The sequence below is a fragment of the Belonocnema kinseyi genome, chromosome 1, assembly GCF_010883055.1.
Source record: "Belonocnema kinseyi isolate 2016_QV_RU_SX_M_011 chromosome 1, B_treatae_v1, whole genome shotgun sequence".
Classification (NCBI taxonomy): domain Eukaryota; kingdom Metazoa; phylum Arthropoda; class Insecta; order Hymenoptera; family Cynipidae; genus Belonocnema; species Belonocnema kinseyi.
In genome coordinates this window covers 140,930,667-140,948,411 of record NC_046657.1, presented here as the reverse complement: position 1 = coordinate 140,948,411, position 17,745 = coordinate 140,930,667, and the positions used below count along the sequence as shown (strand labels likewise).

Genomic DNA, 17,745 nt, shown 5'->3' with positions numbered 1-17,745 from the left:
AGAGGGAGCTCTTCTTAATATTTTGACACCAAAATCATGTCGATACACCTTACCGACTGCGAGTAAAGCCACCCACGCTTTAACTTGACAGACTGTATTCTCAAAACAGATTGCAAGAATTTTCATTATCTTGAATAATTTGAACAATTTCACGATTGAAGAATTTTCATTTTTTACACTAAAAATCTATAATCTTAAAAATTCTTGAAGATTTTGAAAATTGCTGCAAAATGCATGGATAGTCTGTTGTTACTGACTTCTCGTGAAATTATTTACCAATTGCTTAGATGGATCACGATGTAGAGGAGAACACGGGTCGATAATGTTGTTTTTTTCTTTCTCGTAGAGGACGCTTTGTAATAGTAACATTATCAAAAAATTTGAATTCATTTAATTCAACGTTCCTCAATTTGAAAACGTATAACCATACTGAAAATTCCTATATAGGTTCCTATACAGGAACCTACATAGGATCCTATATAGGATCATACATAGGAACCTATAAGTTTCACCTATAGGTGTCACCTATAGGAAAAGACGTAGGGTCCTATAAGGGATCCTATATGGGTTCATGTGTAGGATCCTATGTAGGATCCTGTATATGTTCTTTTATGAAACCATATGGTACCATGAGGTACCATTAGGTAGGTACCTTTAGGTACCTTATTAGGGAGTGTCCTATACAGGTACCTATATAGGATCCTATATCATTTCCTATAGGTGGCACCTATAGGTGAAACATATATGATCCTATGTAGAATCCTATATAGGATTCTTCAGTTATAGGTTATAGTTATATTCAGTATAGGAATTTTCAGTAGGGAATACAATGTTCTAAGAAATTGCCCGGCTGTTTGTGTGTGTGTGGATGTCACACTTTTTGGTGAACACGATAACTTAAAAATTGACTTATAATATCTTTACGTAGTCTTTACGTGGCACGCACAGACTCACACCGACACGCTCGGTGCGTATTGCACGCGTATGTGTGGTTTGAGATCGTCGGATGAGTGGCTAGAATTTTTATTATACACTAGCCGTCCAATAAGACGACGAACGCGGGACTTTCACCATCTGACAAGACGACGGTGTGAGGGGTCCCCACTATTCTGCGCTGAGAGAGTGTGTGGTGTAGAGTGAACTTATATGTTTAGAGAAACATTAAGTCGTGTGCATTGCAGAGAAGAAAGTGGAGAGGATAGAGGTACGGCTCCCGCCGTCGTTTCGTTGAGCGGATCGTCTTACCGGAGGTCGTCTTGTTGGATGGCTAGTGTACCTACATTATTGAGCCTCGATGGCTACGCGCATTTACGCATTCATGGTTTATATTTGGAAACTGTCGAATCAGCAGTTCCGCGGGTTCAAATCCTCGGAGTTGGGCGAATTTATAAATAAATATAAATTAAATCGCACAAATAAAATGTTTCCCTTTTAATATTTAGGTCTAAAACTTTCAGGAACTGTTCGTAAGAAATTGGAACTACCTACAAGTTCGTGACTTTTTTACGGACGAATTTTTCCCGTGTATTGATAATACTTTCTCATTAACGCATATCACACATTATATGGTCAAATTGTCGAGAAATTTACCATTAATCTAAGAAAACAGCGAAAAAGTATACTTTTTCGATTTTTTGTAACTTCAAAGTCAATTGGGAAGGGTACAAAATATTTTTATGAAATTCTCGCTATACAGGTATAAATCGAAATGCTTTGAACTATTTTGATTGATAATTTGAATCTCAAAAAAAAATTTTTTGTTCAAATTTGAGGAAGTGCTTCGTTTTTTGTTATTTATAGCTATATCTACGATGCGGAGACAGAAGGAATTGTTTTTTATTAAAATTTAGGGGAGTGTTTCTGACTCCTAAAATAAAGTCTTGATAAATTTCTAAAAATAGCGAATCTTGGGGATTTAATTATATAATGTTGAAAGATACGCAACGCCTTAGTGGGGGTGGGGAACCACGAGCGTTAAGCCTATTTTAGACTTGCGTACACTTAATATAGGAAAAGTGATAGATTGAGGGGGGGGGGGTTAAAACTTTCAGCAAAAAGCGTTACGTATTTTCTGAACCGCTCCTGTATATATGAGGAGTCAAAAAATGGTCTCTTCAAAGTATATATGATTCGAAGCAAAATTGCTCGAAACGTATAAATCCACAAAGCCTCAGAAAAGTATTTCTAGTGCCTGTTTTAAAAGTCTTAAAAATAATTTGTATCTGGATGGTCTGAAAAATTCTAAAATCAAAAATTCTAACGAAGAACTTAAAACTTAATGCAAGGAAAATGTCCTTGAAATTTTCACTTAATATCTTCTGTTAGCTTCAGTAAATTTCTTGAGTACTTCGTCTTTTGAATTGAAGCATTAAACTTAAAGACATAAAGAAAAGCAGGAATATATTTGGGGCGAGAGAGCGGGGCACTTCTGATCCTTCTCTTAGATACCACTGATTTTTTTTGATGAAATATTTTCTACTTTTTAAACCGTCATATCTTCCTACAATTCTTTGAATTTTTATAAATTCAAAAGAAAATTGTTATCTTGTTAACTTAACTTTATATGAAATTGTTATTAAAATGGTTTATCTGGTAGCTATAAGTAAATATACATTAAGCTATCAATTAGCCAAATATATTTAATAAATAATTGTAAGAGAGGCGTGAAGGGTTCAAATTGTACACCCCCTGAACGATACAAAAGAAAAATTAAAAGAATAATAAGCATTGCAAAACTAAAAATAATAATGAATTTCGTATTAGCAAAGAGAAGAATACAATTTTTAGAGTAAGACTTTAAAGAAAAGGTTCAGTATTTTTTTCTTAATTTCAAAAGTTTAAATTTGGGCCAAGTAAAATGTGGTAGATTGAAAATGAAGTTTTAAAAATTCGAAGTTTAACAATCTACTACATGTACCAAAAACATCCAGCTAATTATACGAAAATATCGGTACATACAGCCCCTTCGTCCTGAAATTCATGCGGAAATTTCTGTGCACCTAGCCATTTCATTAAAAAATGGACACTTTGAAAACTGAAAAGTTTAAAATTGAAATTAACATCAATGAAACTGAGCCTCGAACTGAGCACTGCGGTATTTTAGATAAAAAATTAATATATAACATGTTAAAAACTATGCATGTACTGATACATGTTCATATTGTTTAAATGGAAACTAAATTTCAATTTCAGGTCGTCACTATTTAGTAGTTATCTTAAGTTTAAAGATTAATTTTTAGCTTGAGGAAAATATTTCCATTATTCCTTGATGGACTCTCTAGAAATGTTTTTGGTATGTTTTTACTCACAAAAATGTATTTAAGAAAAATATTGTTTGTAAAATTAATGACTTTATAATTCCTAAATAAAAGGTAAGCAAAAACGTATCCAGATAGATTCGTAGAGAATGTTTCCAAGAATAAGATCAGGTGAGAAAAAAAATTGAAATATTCTTTTCAAAAGTTCGCCTAATAATAGGAGCATTTTCTTTAAATTTAAAAATTATTTTAACAACGTTTATTTTTTAAGTTGAAGTAACTTCTGTACATACTTCTTTCTTGCGTCAAATTGTAAGTCCGAAAAAATGAACAATTCTAGCACTACTGGCCCACAGTGCGGCGAATTAGAAATTTGGGTTTCAAAATGATCCAGAGCCTATAATTTTTATCCTATTCCATCTTGTTTTTTCAATTAAAGCTAATTAAATTCTGAAGAGGTCTGTCGAAGGCGATTTTGCCAAAAAGGCTCTGTCTGTTTGTTATTCAAGTTGCAGAATGCCAAAAAACCATAATTTTTCATATTTGAGCTGCCTGTTCTGAGGCATTAATTAATTTTACCTCAAAGAGGAGAAAAACTGATATACTTACAAACAATCAACAAACCCTAATAACTTATATAAAGTTCGTGCAACCTGTTCAATTGTTATAAACAAATTTATGAACAAAATCGATTATTGCTGTACATTGAAGCCTGGAAGTTCTTTTCATCACGTTTTACCCCACAAAATCGAGTGAAATTAATGTTTAGTTGAAATCAAACACTAAAGTATAATTTTTTTTGATTGTCATAAAAAAATTTTAGAAGAAAATTTAAAAAATAAGCGCCTCTGTATGTATAAAATTAATTTTTTCTTCGCAATCATTAGGCTTGCCTTCAAAAATGAAAATTCCATGACAGAAGTGGACAATCAAAACAGTTACCATTGTTATAAACAATACTGATTAAGAAATGCTTTAAACGGTCACTCTTTGATTTAAAAAATCCATTTTTGTGCATAATTGTTCATTTTATCCCTAAATTAATATTCTCATGGAGGAAACTGACGTTTGACAATGGTAAATAACAATGGTAAATATTTTGATTGCCCATTTCTATAATGGAATTTTCATTTTTGAAAGCAAACTTGATGATTGCACATAAAAAATGCATTTTATATATACAGAGGCGCTTATTTATTAATTTTGTTTATGAAATTAGTTTATAACAATAAAAAAAATGATACCTTAGTGTTTAATTTCAACGAAACATTCATTTCACTCGATTTCGCGGGGAAAAACATGATGAAAAGAACTTCCATGCTTCAACGTACAGCAATAATCGATTTGTTCATAAATTTGTAAAATCAATGAATGATACATAACAGGCAGCTCAATTATGAAAAATTATGGTTTTTTTTTGCATTTTTCAACTTGAATAACAAACAAACAAAGCCTTTTTAGCAAAATCGCCCTCGACAGACCTCTTCAGACTTTAATTAGCTTTAATTAAAAAAAGATGGAATCAGATGAAAATAGTAGGCTCTGGATGATTTTGAACCCGAATTCTCTAATTCGCCGCACTGTGTGGCGTTTGGCACCAAACAATAGACTATGATAGAACTATGCCATCAAAATTAAATTATTCTCAACCAAATGACAAAGTTATTTTGTATTTGTATCGCAATCTTTTCATTTTCAATGCCACTCACAAATGAAGGTCCACAGTACAGAACAAGATAAGTAACAAAAGCGGAATTATTCAGGAGAACGAAATAACATTCTGTAAAATGGAAATCACCATTTGAAGATAAAACAAAACTTTTCTCCCAAGCTGAAGTGTTTCTAAATTAAAACAATAAAATGTATGATTAAAAAAATCCAGTTTCGAGAAACATAATATAAAAGTTTACAATCTCAAAGTGACAGGAGCATAAAAATGGAAAAGGCTCGGTTGTGACAACTTTACGACATACTTGTCCATGTCGTTTCGCTATCTTTACGATGTCGTAAAGACATCGTCATATCATGCGACCTATTTACGATATCGTAAAGACACCTTAACGACATGGACATAGGATGTCGTAAAGTTATCGTAAACATGTCGTAACGATGTCGTAAAGACGTCGCCAAACTTTGTGTCCACTGGGTTTCTTACAACTACCTCTTAAGAATTAACATCCATTCACACCTTATATCTAATCCGCTCGCTGTCCTCGCTTCGCCTCACCTCGCACGTATGTCGCTTTTTTCTCGCTATGCTTCGCATTGCCAGCCACTGCCTCCGCGGCAGTTCCTCGCTATAAGTTCCTGACTTCCTTGCTCTCCTTAATCACACGAATATTGCGCCCTTTCCCTTAGCATAATCCACACATAGTTCTTGTTAAACATTGACATACTTATTCTCTCCTCTCCTTCTGCCTCCTCTTTCTCCATGCCATTTTTGGAACCAACTCATATACCTTCCTTCCTCATGCAACCTTCTCACTTCATCCATCTACAATCCATTTCTTCTAAAATACTCCATCTTCGCACCCCTATACGTCTGTTCTCCTTCTTCCACCAACACTCCCTACCAACTTACATCTCCCCTCTTCCAAAAATTACTCCTCATACTTACATGCTCAAACAACTGGTGTAATCCGTAAATTCGTTATTCCTGTCTCCCTCCTGCCAATATAGTTCAGCGTAATCCTTCCCTGCTTAAAATGACGGATAGAACCCAGACAAGAAATGGATGAAAGTTGGTTCTTATCTGACGCTACTGGAATTAGACCCGGGGTTTGTCCCCGGTTTATACCCGGTCCTTGATCGGATTCTATCTGGATTGATATTTTTATCTCCGGCTTCTATATGGCTCTCATCCGGGACCTTCAAGATTTGTATCCGGTTTGTAGTCTGTATTGGACCTGGGTTCTATCTGGGATCAGATAACATCTACCGGATTGCTACATGGGTCTTATACGGTTCCTTAAAACTTCTACCCGGTATTTAGGTGATGTCCATCCGAAACGTACCTGGATCTTGCCCCCGGTTTATACCCGGTCCTTGATCGGATTCTATCTAGATTGATATTTTTATCTCTGGCTTCTATATGGCTCTCATCCGGGACCTTCAAGATTTGTATCCGGTTTGTACTACTTTTTGGAATTATTCTAAAATCTTTTTAAATTCTTTAAAATTACTTGAAATTTTTTTTAATCATTTATAAACTTTAATCTTTTTTATTTTAAAAGAATTTTTAAATCCCGTTAAATTATTTGAAAATTCGTTAAAATCCTTTTAAAAACTTGAAAATATTTTTTACACCAAACTCTCGCTTTCATTCAAGTTTCGGGGGTTGCCTTCAAATGACTTTAGACGCGCTAGCCCTACTCCCATAAGAAACTGCGTGAGCCACCAGTTCTAGGAAGGCTGAGAACGGGGTGACTGAAAACTAGAGTTTGGTGTGATTTGAAATCTTTAAAAACTTGTAGAGCGCCAAAGCAAAGCGAGGAATATATCAGAACATTTGTGAATATTTAAGGATATTTCGAAATATTTTGGAATATCAAAAATATTTGAGATTATAAAGAATATCAAGAATACCAGGAATATCTAGGAATATGAAAAGAAAACGTGTATGGGAATATTTAGTGACTATGTCAGGAATATTGGAGTGATCGACGATTATATCAGGAACGCAAAAATATGCACCCCTTTTTTATGGGTTCCTATTGGAAACCTATCCGAATTATATGTGGGTCAGCCAAGAATGAAAAAAATTGATTTCTTTATAGTGAGAATTTGATATAAATATGTACAATATTTCGATGAGAAATAATATCAACTAATAAGAGAAGTAACATGTAAAGAAAATTAAGAAACTGACCATTAATCTACTTCAGTAAACATTTTTATCAAATATTAGTTGCATTTCACTATTTGTTTTAATACACTGTTTCCAACTTTTCACTAAATTTGTAGTCACAAACGACTAATAATAAGTAGAATTTTTTGACTGAATTAAATTATTTCCTTGTCTTTATGACCATCCAGATCATTGAACTCAGTGATTGCAGTAAGAGTCTGAAACATTTACAAGTGCACCTATAGAAATTTAGTTACAAAATACGTTAAAACCGATATTACAGTTTAGTATAATCTTTTACGATTTAGAGAAATCGGATATTTACATTAAAAAGTAGTATATTATTTATTAATAATCTATGAAAAATTTACTTTTGAAAATTAATATAAGTTCTACAAAACTTATAAAAGAAAATATGACATTTAAAATTCACTATATTAAATTTGAGCAGGACCATAATGTCAAATATTAGAAAGATTGGAATAATTTCTTCACATTTTGAAAGACAGGATTCTGAAATTTTCTAAAGACTATACTAAATATTATGAGTCATTCGAAAAAAAATGTGACGGAATACGAAAACGACAAGTTTGTAACCCGTCGTGAAACTCCAACAACGCACACTGCACAATTATAGCACATAAATACGCACATTATTATTATAATTATTAGTATTCGTACACATACCAATGTAAAATACACATTCGCTGATATAACTTAAGTTAACCTTTACTTATATACATAGTACGTTAACATCTACATATAACACACGCATCGCACGCAAATCACGCTGAGAAGCGGTTTGAAGATTCCTTATATACTAAATGGTGAGAATTTTTAGAATTGTGAGAAATAGCATGGTGCTTAATAACTCGACTTAGAAACATTCAAAATTAAAAGTAAAAACAGGAAAATATTCTGTTTTAATAAAGTCAAAACAGGGATTGAATTAAATTCAAAAATATCTATAGGTTTGACATTTTTTTTAAATCACCTCGTTCCCGACTCACATTCGGCTTGGTAATACAAGTAACAGTGCTGGGTCGAAAATTGTAGGTGCCCTGAACTTAATACAAATTTTGTATAAATGAAATTTTTTTGCGAACACAAGTCGCCTTTGAAATCCTTGAAATCTTTATGAAATCTTTGAAACCATTTAAAATCTCTGCGAATTCGTTGAAATCTCTTGAAGTACTTAAAATCTTTGTGAAATCTTGAAATTTTTGTTAATTCTTTTGGAGTCATTCTCAATTTTGGTAGAATATTTGAAATCCCTAAAATATTAGAAATACCATGTGCCTTGTGTCTTAAAGAGACTGCATAGGAACCAAGTAAAAAATGATATCCTTATTTTACTTTCTGGTTCCATTTGGCAGATAAAAACCGGGTAGAACTAGACAGCCGGTACACTTTCACTTAATGATTTACAAGTGTCCATGTACCTTAAAGAGACCGGATAGGAACAGGGTAAAAAAGTACATCCCTATTTTAAGTTTTGGTTCCATTTGGCAGATAAGAACAGGGTAGAACCAGGTAGCTGGTATACTTTCACTTAATAATTTACAAGTGGACATGTGCCTCAAAGAGAACGGGTAGGAACCGGGTAAAAAAGTACATCCTTATTTTAATTTCTGGTTCCATTGACCAGATAAAAACCGGGTGGGCGCGGGTAGAATATTTAAACAACTTATTTTTATTACCATTTACTGGATAAGCACCGGATAACCCCAGATAGATCTCAAAAAATTAAATAAAAACCATATAGAACCGGATAAGGACCGAAAGGGTATGTAACCGGTTCCTTTCCAGTTTCAATTGGATTTCAACCTGTGATTTTAAGCAGGGTTACCAACTCCAGTGTCCACTTTACATACCTCTCCTGTATCTTATTAACCTCGTCATTTACCTTCCACCCCCACACCTCCACTCCGTAAAATAAGTCACTGATCACTAGCGAATCAAAAAATTTCACTCTCCTTACAAAATCATGTGCCAAATTCGCCCTTTTTACCCTCTCTTTTATATAACTATAGTCAATAGTACTTTTTCCCTCTCTAAATCGTGCCTGCGTCTCTGACAATTTTCCTTTCACCTCAACATGCCTCCGCACCCTATCTGCCAACACCATCGTGTATATTTTGGACTCCATACTCATTAGCGTAATTTCTCTCTAATTTACCTGCCTCTTCCTACCCACTTTATGTTACAGAGTTACGATGAACCGCTCCCTTCACCCACTTGGGAATCCCTCCCCCTCCATACTTTTTTCACTACCCCGTTCAGCCTCATTCTTACACTTGTGTGTCAAACAGCCATGCTTCGTTCTATACCCGGCCCAGCCCTTCTACCATAGATTTGTTCAAATTCCTTATCTGCTTCTCTATCTCCTCGTCATTCAGCTCCTCTCCATCTACCTCCCTCGTTCTTTCAATCCCCTCATCTCTCGTCCGTGTATCTGATCCCTAAAATCAATCATTAAAAAATTTCCTCCATTCGTCACTGTTTATCTTCTGCCTTACCTCCACCCTACGTTTTCTAAAACTAATAATTATTTTTCACACTTCCCCTTCTGTCTTACCACATCTCAACTCCTCTTTCGGCTCGTTTTCCTTTTCCTGCTCTTTCTTCTTACACATCACCCTAAACTCCTTCCTCAATTCTACGTACTGCTCCTTTTTCACGGTTCCTTCCTTCCACTTCCTGTACTTCTATTTTACCCTTGTCTTAATCATTTTACATTCTCTATCCCACCACGGCTTCATCATTCGTTTCTTCTTCGTAAATACCTTCTTTTGCAGATTCCCTTTCAATTTTTCTTTTAGATCCTCCCATATCTCGTCCACTGGCTCCCCCTCAAAGCTTACGTTGCCAAACTTCTCCTGATACTTCTCTATCGCCTCTCTCGTCCATGAAATTCTCTCCCCTAACGACCCTTCTTCCTAACCCTGCCTTCCGCCACCCTCCCCCTTTGTCCACAAACTAAATGGCTGATGGTCTAATTCCACCCTCCCTTCCATTGCGAATTTCTCTATCTCCTCCCACCCTTGCATATTCATGATCACATAGTCTATCACTGATACCCCTATCTTACTCACATACGTGTATTCTCCCTCTTCGTCCCCTATTACCACACCATTCGCCACCTCCAGGGCTCTATCCTCCATGCAGTCTCTTAGAATCTCCCCCTCTTTATTTATTATTTTATCCTTAGATTTTCTTTCGAAGCTCTCCCCTTACCGGTACAGGCCCCCTTGCCACCCAATTCTCGCACTAAAGCCCCCCCCCCCCCTAGTACCATCATACCCTCATTTTTCTATCTCCTAGTAAGTCTTCCACCCTTTCTTGAACCCTTTCCATCCCATTCTTATTGCACACAGTCACACACTTATACGTTACCCCTCTTATCTGTACTGCCTTCATTTGCACGCCATCCCCCTCTTCCTCTCCATGAACTTCTTCCTCTAATCCACCCTAACCCCTGTTATCATTCCCCCACTAGCTTTTCCTTTCCTCTTTACTCTGACTGCCTCTTGTAACCTGCACCTATCCCCCTTGGCAACTTTGGCTCTCCTCTATCCCATTCCTTTCTCTCTACCCACGTCTCTACCAGTCCAATCACATAAAATTCTCCAGAAATTCTCATCTTTCTTCTTTACCCCTGCTACGTTCAAAAAAATGTCAGAGGCTAGAAAATTTAAGAAAAAAATAAGAAGATATGATACATCATAGTTAGCTATTTGGGTTTGAATCATTAACAGTCTTATTTTACTATATTACAAACGAGATTTCGAACAAATCCTTTTAGCAAAATATGTATTATATTGTTTGAGAATTTTTTATGTAAAAACCCCAATTTCGAAAAAATGTTGGTCTAGTTATGCACTGTAACCATTGAAAGGTGTATAATGTTTCAAAATTTATAATCATATAAATTATGAATCAAATCTGTCCACAATTTAACAATTTTTAATACAACCCGTTTCAACATCCAAGAATTACAAATTATATATAACCAAAAAAACACCACGTGACACAAAAGAGTTCTTTCACGATCGGTACCGGAAACGGAAGCCCAGTTATTCTGGAGGTAAAGTTTCACAAAGAAAATGCATACAATGTGCACAAATTTGACAGTGTGAAAAGTATTAATTCAATAATTGTTAAATTTTTTTTATAGAAAAATAAAAATATGTATTTTGAAAAAAATACAAATGCAGGTATACCACAAAACTGCTTAGATATGGTCGCAAGTAAATTTTTCAGCGCACAAGTTCTTCCAAATGGAAAGGCTCAAAGTTCCGCAATGGGCACACAAGTCCTAAAGTTGTCCTATGAAAGTATTTTCACGGACGTCTTGAGGACATCCTAAGACCTTTTAAGGACATGAAAATATCTAAAGGATATCCATAAGACGGCAAGTCACATAAGACAGAGGTATATTCTAAGGATGCCTGGGTCCATGGTCGTATTTTATGACCTATGGTAGCTAGCCGATTTTTAAATGATCATCCTGATGAGAAGGTATTAGTTGTATGTAAAAATTGACTTTCTCGGATGTGAACAAATCTTTACGTTTTGAGACCCCCTGAGTCAGAAAAAACGATTTTTATATGAAGGTGTCTGTCTGTAGTCTGTAGTCTTTTGGCATGATAACTTTCGAAAAAATCAGATTGAATCAAGCTTTCGTGAGCGTTTTTAAAGTATAAAAAAAGACCTCTTTGTTAGCCAGCTACTTTAAATACAAATTCAAAAAGTTGGAGCATTTTCAAAATTGTTTAGAACATTTTTTTATTTTAATAATTTCATGTATAGTTATTGGTAGTACTGAAAAAGTCAAACAATTTATTCCTGCGACTTTTTTAGACAAAGACAAAATTATCAGAGTTATAGCATTTGCAAAATTCAAAATAACAAACAAAAGTGGAAATTTTAAGCCAAACAACGCATGATATAAAAAAAATTTAAGAGAAGAAAAACTTTGCTTTTTGGAAGCAATACAAGACTATCAGAATAACTTTTTGTGTTTTTTCAAAAAATCGAAAAGTCAAATTTTAATCTTTAAAAAAATAATGAAAAATCAAAAATGCCATTGTGCGATTAAACTATGAAAGATACGAAAAAAACATTGATGAACGAAAATTATGCATCCAAAAAAGGTCTACAAATTAGTTATTAATCATTTTTTGATAGGAGGCGTAATTTTTGTTTGATTCGTAAAACACAACATTGAGAACAAACAAATTAGATTTTTAGAAGAATGACACAAGCTACGAAAAAATTTAAAAATAAAATTTGTTCACTCAAATATTGCAAAAAGAAGCAAGGTAGGTGCGCGCCCTGGGAGTGCGAGCCGCGCGTGCAGCAAGGAACCTATTCAAAATAGCAGGTTCTTTTTTCTTAATTTCGTCTACTTTTATTTTGTTATAAAATGCAATGGGAAGGTTCCATCTATGCCAGGGGTCTCCAAAGATAGATCCTGTATCTACTAGCGATCCTAGGCCAATATGTCGGATCTATTCAGTTTTGACCCAGAACTGTCAAAACCCCTTACCTGACCTGAGCCACTGGACCCTTCTTTTTATTCAAAACTTCATGCTAAGATTGAGAATTATGAAATAAAATAATGAATGTTTAGTTTTCTTTACTTCAATATTGTTAAGTAAAATATTCAATGCCATTGTCATTTTTTATACCCAAAATTTAAATTGCATAAAATTGCTTTGTTTATAAATAATTAAAAATTTAATTTTTAAATTAAATTAAAAAGTACCAAGAAGTTGACGCGTCCTTGGGTTTCTATTACCTAATATTAAAAACATAATTAATTTTAAAATCCATATTAAAATTTTTTTCAACATTAAAAGTTTAAAAAAAAAGTTAAATGGACTTCAATAATTGATTAAATTATTATATCTAACAGATATACAAATAATAAATGAATTACAATTTTTACAATCGGTTAATACCAATGTAAATATTTTTTCCCCTTCAGTAGCAATAGCGTTTTTCAAAACTTGTTTATTAAAAATTAAAAATTACTTCTTATTTAAAATTTTGTTTTGAATAATTTAATTTTAATGGCATATAATATAAAAAATTTACAATTAGAACTGTAAAAATGACTAAAAATAATTTTTTTCTTTTAGACAAATTTGTGGCATCAATTTTCATTTTTTTAAATTTAATACAAATTTAAAATCTTGGAAATTGAACTCAGGTCTTGCGAATGCTGGTCGATTGCGCTGATTTCTAAGCTATTCTCAAACTTGTAAGATTATTTACAACCACTCAATGTGAAAAAATTATTTTGAAGTTAAAGTTTTCCACTGGGTTGATAACTAGATTTTAAATTGTATTTTTTCTGTTTTTTATTCAGATATTTGATAAATCATCAACTATTATTTTTATATTTTTTATATATATTTGTACTGTGTACTAGAGAATAGAATTACTACATCACAATCTCAAATTTATAATTCTGCTAAAAATAAAAAATAAAATTTTTTCTGTTTTATAAAATTTGGTTGGATCACAAAGGTTTGAAAACCAGTTATGAATTTTCATTTTAAATAATAATGTCTAGAATACTTAAAAGATTTTTAATCTTGTAAAATAATCATTATTATTACAATACACTATATTTAATGGTAGGCTGTGGTAGAACGCCATCCTTTATTTTCAATACCAGAAAAGGACTATTGTGGGGCGACAATTATTACCGAAGAGTGGTTCCTATCTTCAGCTGCATGTTTTTTTACAGAGTAAGTCATATTTTTCTATTATACATATCTGATGCTGATATAAAAGGTCGAAACTTTCAACAATTTATTTAAATGATATTCGAAAAAGTTGTTTTCAAAGTAAATTTTGCTAAAGCTTATAAATCTTGTCAAATATATTAATCGACAATAATTGTTAATTGCAGTTACGGAAAATCTTTTTACTTTTAGTTACATCTATAATAGTTTAGTTTGAATATACAAATTTACCATGTGATGCTAGTATTATCCATAATATTTTGAAGATTTAGAGTATTTGATACTAAATAGTGACCATTTTTCGAAAAGAAAATGTCTTCATACTGACAGAAAATCTTAATTTTTTAAAATTCATTAGTACGCATTCATATTATCCTTATTCATAATTCTTCCTGTTTTTAGTAAATATCATGATCCTAAGAATTTGACACTCGAAAATTTCGCAATTGTGACTGGAGCAAGTGAGCTTCCTTCTGTAACAAAAACATCAAGGCACCATATCCAGGAAGTTCACTTATCAACTAAAGATACTGATTCAGTCTCGGAAAAAGCCGTTCTTATTAAGGTATTTACGCTCTTTTTAAAACAGCAGATAATATTATACTCAATAATAATAATTGAACTCCTTCTTATTAAATTGAGTTTCTGTTTATTAAGTGTGAAATTTATATTTTATAACGTCATTTATTACAATTTGTTTATAATTTTTCAGGTACAAACACCTATTGAAGTTGACGATGCGACGCAAAAGCCAATTCGTATAGGAATGAAAAAGGATAAACCAAAAAATGCACAACTCGTGAACTTATATGGCTTTTATTTAAATGAACAAGAGGTATATTTATGGATTAAAAACATGAATTTAAAATTTTTTATAGTTTATCAAGTTGGTATCAGTAGTGAAATTTTTCAATTTTGTGTGTCCAATGACTTAGGTATTGTAAAAGCATGTACGGAAAATAAGCGTGATTTTAAGCAGTGTATCTTCTAGATTACCTAAGGGATAGTAGTGTACATCATTAGATCGCTGTAGACAGCGAGTCTCTTTAATTATTTGACAAATGGTCAAATATTTTTTTTCTAACTTCAAGGAAAAATCAAATTCATACGGACACATTTTTTCGAATAATTTGAACACTAAATTTATTAATTAAAAAACGAAAAAAACTGTTTTGGACATAATGCTAAAAAATGTACGTTCATTTCAGTAAGTATTTTGAGAAAAATACGCGACTTGAAAAGTATGCCCCTGCCGACGAAAACGCACTGAAAAAGCAAAGAAACCGCTCTGATCAGTGCCGACTTAGTGATGTTTCTTCAGCACTACCTGTACTGCTATTTTTCTATACCTGAGTTCCCCTTGAAGTGTCCATTTACATTTTTTAAAAGGCTATTTTCACCTAATAAATCTAGTCTTTGAGGTATTTAAAAAGGTGTGTTAGTAGTGTATACCATAGGGTTAGTGAAAATCGGTGTGCATATGTCAATGTGACTATGCTACCAAGTAGACCAGCTGAAAGGGATTGAGAATCAAAAATTTTGAAATTGATTACGAGAAGGTTAAAAATTCAGAATCTGCGGGTTTCGATTATTGCAGATATCTAACTTTTTCTTTTGGATGTTTAAAATTGAAATGAATATAACGGATCTCGTAAATGGAATGAGATTCGCCAAAACAGACATTTTTTAACTCAACTTCAAAGTAGTATATTAGTATATACGTTATAATTATAAATATGTATAGTGAGAAAATTCATAAATTAAACAAAAGTGTTAATAATCTGAGAAAACTCTAAAAAGGGAGTCGGTTTGGTTTCGGACTGGTAACGTAAATAACTCTGCCCACCGGTACGTAACAAATACAATAGTAACATTATAGGACCGTCCCATCAATTCTTAGTGCTTTTTCATCGATAGAAGCAAGCGTATGATAAATTTTTCTAAATGCCACAGCTAAATTATTCAGTGTTTTTGAATTCTTGAAATTGCATAAATAAATTATTCTAAATAATTTTCCTAAAGGTGTTATTTTTTGAAAACATTTTGTAAACAGTGTATCATGCAAGACTTTTAACACGAAGGAAAAGTAAGGAGTAGTATCACTGAAGTGGGGAGTGGAACCACGAACGTCCAAGAATCCCTGATATATTCTGCTTAGACTTTTCAACAAACGCTGACCTTGTTTTATTTGGTTTCTGAATGTTATTGATAATGCACTAAGTATTTATTTCTGTTGCGTTCTTTTTTGAGGTTCCAATAAGGTACCCTACTTATTATGGGTATATCACAGTATATCAGATACATATTGTTTCGAAGGGAAAAAAAACTTCTAAAAATGGCAGCAAACCATGAGACTATCGGCAACGGAGCATTTTTATTATTATTATTATACCATAAGGCAAAATCTCTTTCGACGTTAGCGTAATTCGATCGGTTCTAGCCTCGCTAAACTACTGGGGACCAAGGAATGTATTGGATTGTCCAGAAAGTCTATCGTTTTTATCGTTTTATTTCGCAATGCTTTCTACAAAATTACAATGAACACTATCTATGATATATGCACCATATTTGTCTATTAAAAAGACAAAGATAAAGACTTCCTAGCTAACCTAATATATCATAAAAATGTAAAGGGCGCTTATGAGAAGAGGTGGGGTTTAAATCATTTTAGGAGTCGCGTGTTGCTTATTCGACTAGCACACTTAATTCATTAAGCATTTATTTATATAATTTAGCAGAGTAAGGCCTTGCTTCTTAACTTCAACACCAGAAATGAGGGAACTTAATTAAAATTTTATCCAGCAAGTGCAATCACTCCTAAAACTCAGGTTGAAGAAAGCAGAGGCGAATATCGTCCTCAAGGAGGTTCTCAATTAGAGGATGCACGGCATCTTTCACACAAATTTGAAAGATTACTCATTGAAAGTAGCATTTGTTTTCCTTAAGTGTCGAAGTCAGGTACAAAGGTTTTTATTGTTTCAAGTCGGTGGGGTACCATTTCCAGCATAGTATTGTCGTATTTAGAGTGTTTCAATGTCTTGTTGCTTAAGCTACGCGGAGATTGCTTACATTTCAAAACACTGACATGGAGAGGTAGCGAGATGTGTGTCACCGATTAAACCGGGGTGTCACAGGGTGAATATACATAAAAATCCATTAGTTGCGTATCTTTTTTCAATCCAATGGTCCTTAGTTTCCGAAATATCGAGGTTCGAGCGCTCGACTCGCCACTGTAGCCGCTACATATGTAGACGCCTCCATTAGATAAAAGTAAATGTGCTAGCAACGCCGTGTATGAGACTATTCCCTATTAGTCCGAGATCCCACTGCGTTTTTTCGAAGTTGAGAACTGATCGTGATAAAAGTTAGTTTAAATGAAAGCTGATACGTAGACGATTAAGAAACTGCACGCCTGCCAGTTCCAAGTCGGTCGTAGGTGCGATAAAATTGGACTTTTATCGGCAAATTTAATCAATAATCACCTGGTATGTCTGAACGCAATGAAATCTGTACCACATTGTAGGGGGCAATTAGTGCTTTCAGAAAATGTGTGACTGCTAGCCTCCACCTGCTCAAGAACCCCTGGCAGACAGGCCTAAAGGGCGTGATTGCAGGTAACTTGCAGGGTATGCTAAGGAACGCGATAAGACAAAAACTAAGTAAAAGGTGAAAGCCCTCTGTACACGAAAAACTCTGCCTGCCAGGGCTCAAGGTAACAGAAATATGTCGCAGACGTATTTATTTGCCGAATTTATTTGCTTTCGCTGTAATATTGTAGACAGGAAGCTACCGTAAGAAGAGGCTTCATCTTCGTTGCGGGCGAGGTCTGCTGGGTGAGTGCGGTGCGGCGGGGAAGACGACTGAGCCTCATTGGAAACTGTAA

At 33.8% G+C, this 17,745-nt stretch overlaps 1 protein-coding gene across 1 annotated transcript in view; it reads left to right on the top strand.

Moving 5' to 3' along the window:
• The window catches only part of LOC117174515 (cationic trypsin-3-like), a 21,720-nt gene that overhangs the window by 1,624 nt on the left and 2,351 nt on the right, over positions 1 to 17,745 (top strand). The window contains exons 3-5 of the mRNA XM_033363702.1: positions 13,756 to 13,865; positions 14,265 to 14,427; positions 14,575 to 14,697. Of these exons, the coding sequence (XP_033219593.1) occupies positions 13,756 to 13,865; positions 14,265 to 14,427; positions 14,575 to 14,697 (396 nt within the window). The remainder of the gene's footprint in view (positions 1 to 13,755; positions 13,866 to 14,264; positions 14,428 to 14,574; positions 14,698 to 17,745) is intronic.